Genomic DNA, 616 nt, shown 5'->3' with positions numbered 1-616 from the left:
CACATTTTCGCAAGAAAAATCACTATAAGCATAATTCATTACATAACAAAACACAAAATGTAATACCTAAAGAAACTGAACAACTCTTTTTACCGAACGAATAATAACAAAAACACAAACAAATACATTGAAGAAAATTCTCAACAATTTTCAACAATTGAAGTACAAAACGAAACTAAAAGAAACTAAATCCAGCAAATCATTGATACAGGGATGAATAATTATAAAGGAACGTTTCTTTTATGAGCAGAGAGAGAAAAAAATATGTCAATTACATCCAATAAAACGCGAAACAACCAGTAAAATTCGGGGAATATAAACACAAAAAAAATCACTACACTACATTGGCCTTCATATCCGTACTTACACTTATGAGAACTACTTACTTATCTCACAACTAAGACACTTACATGAAGTTGATCTGGAAGGGGGAATCTGGACAAGGGTCAGACTCCATATTTGACCTGTCACGGGGCCATCTCAGGTTACGTAACAGAAGCCAGGTCACTCCGATCACGACGACCATCACGCCTGCCACGATAGTCAGCTGATGGGGTCAGAGGTCACGTCCAGTGTTATTTGTTTGCTTGTTTCGTTTGCAGTGTTAAATGCTGTC

General features: G+C 36.5%; 1 protein-coding gene across 1 annotated transcript in view; it reads right to left on the bottom strand.

Moving 5' to 3' along the window:
- Positions 1-616, bottom strand: part of LOC119585320 (high affinity nerve growth factor receptor-like) — a 33641-nt gene that overhangs the window by 31921 nt on the left and 1104 nt on the right. The window contains exon 2 of the mRNA XM_037933994.1: positions 411-547. Within this exon, the coding sequence (XP_037789922.1) occupies positions 411-547 (137 nt within the window). The remainder of the gene's footprint in view (positions 1-410; positions 548-616) is intronic.

Source organism: Penaeus monodon, chromosome 19 (assembly GCF_015228065.2).
Source record: "Penaeus monodon isolate SGIC_2016 chromosome 19, NSTDA_Pmon_1, whole genome shotgun sequence".
NCBI lineage: Eukaryota > Metazoa > Arthropoda > Malacostraca > Decapoda > Penaeidae > Penaeus > Penaeus monodon.
Note: the sequence above shows the minus strand (reverse complement) of the source record. Positions and strands in the feature narration are given on the sequence as shown.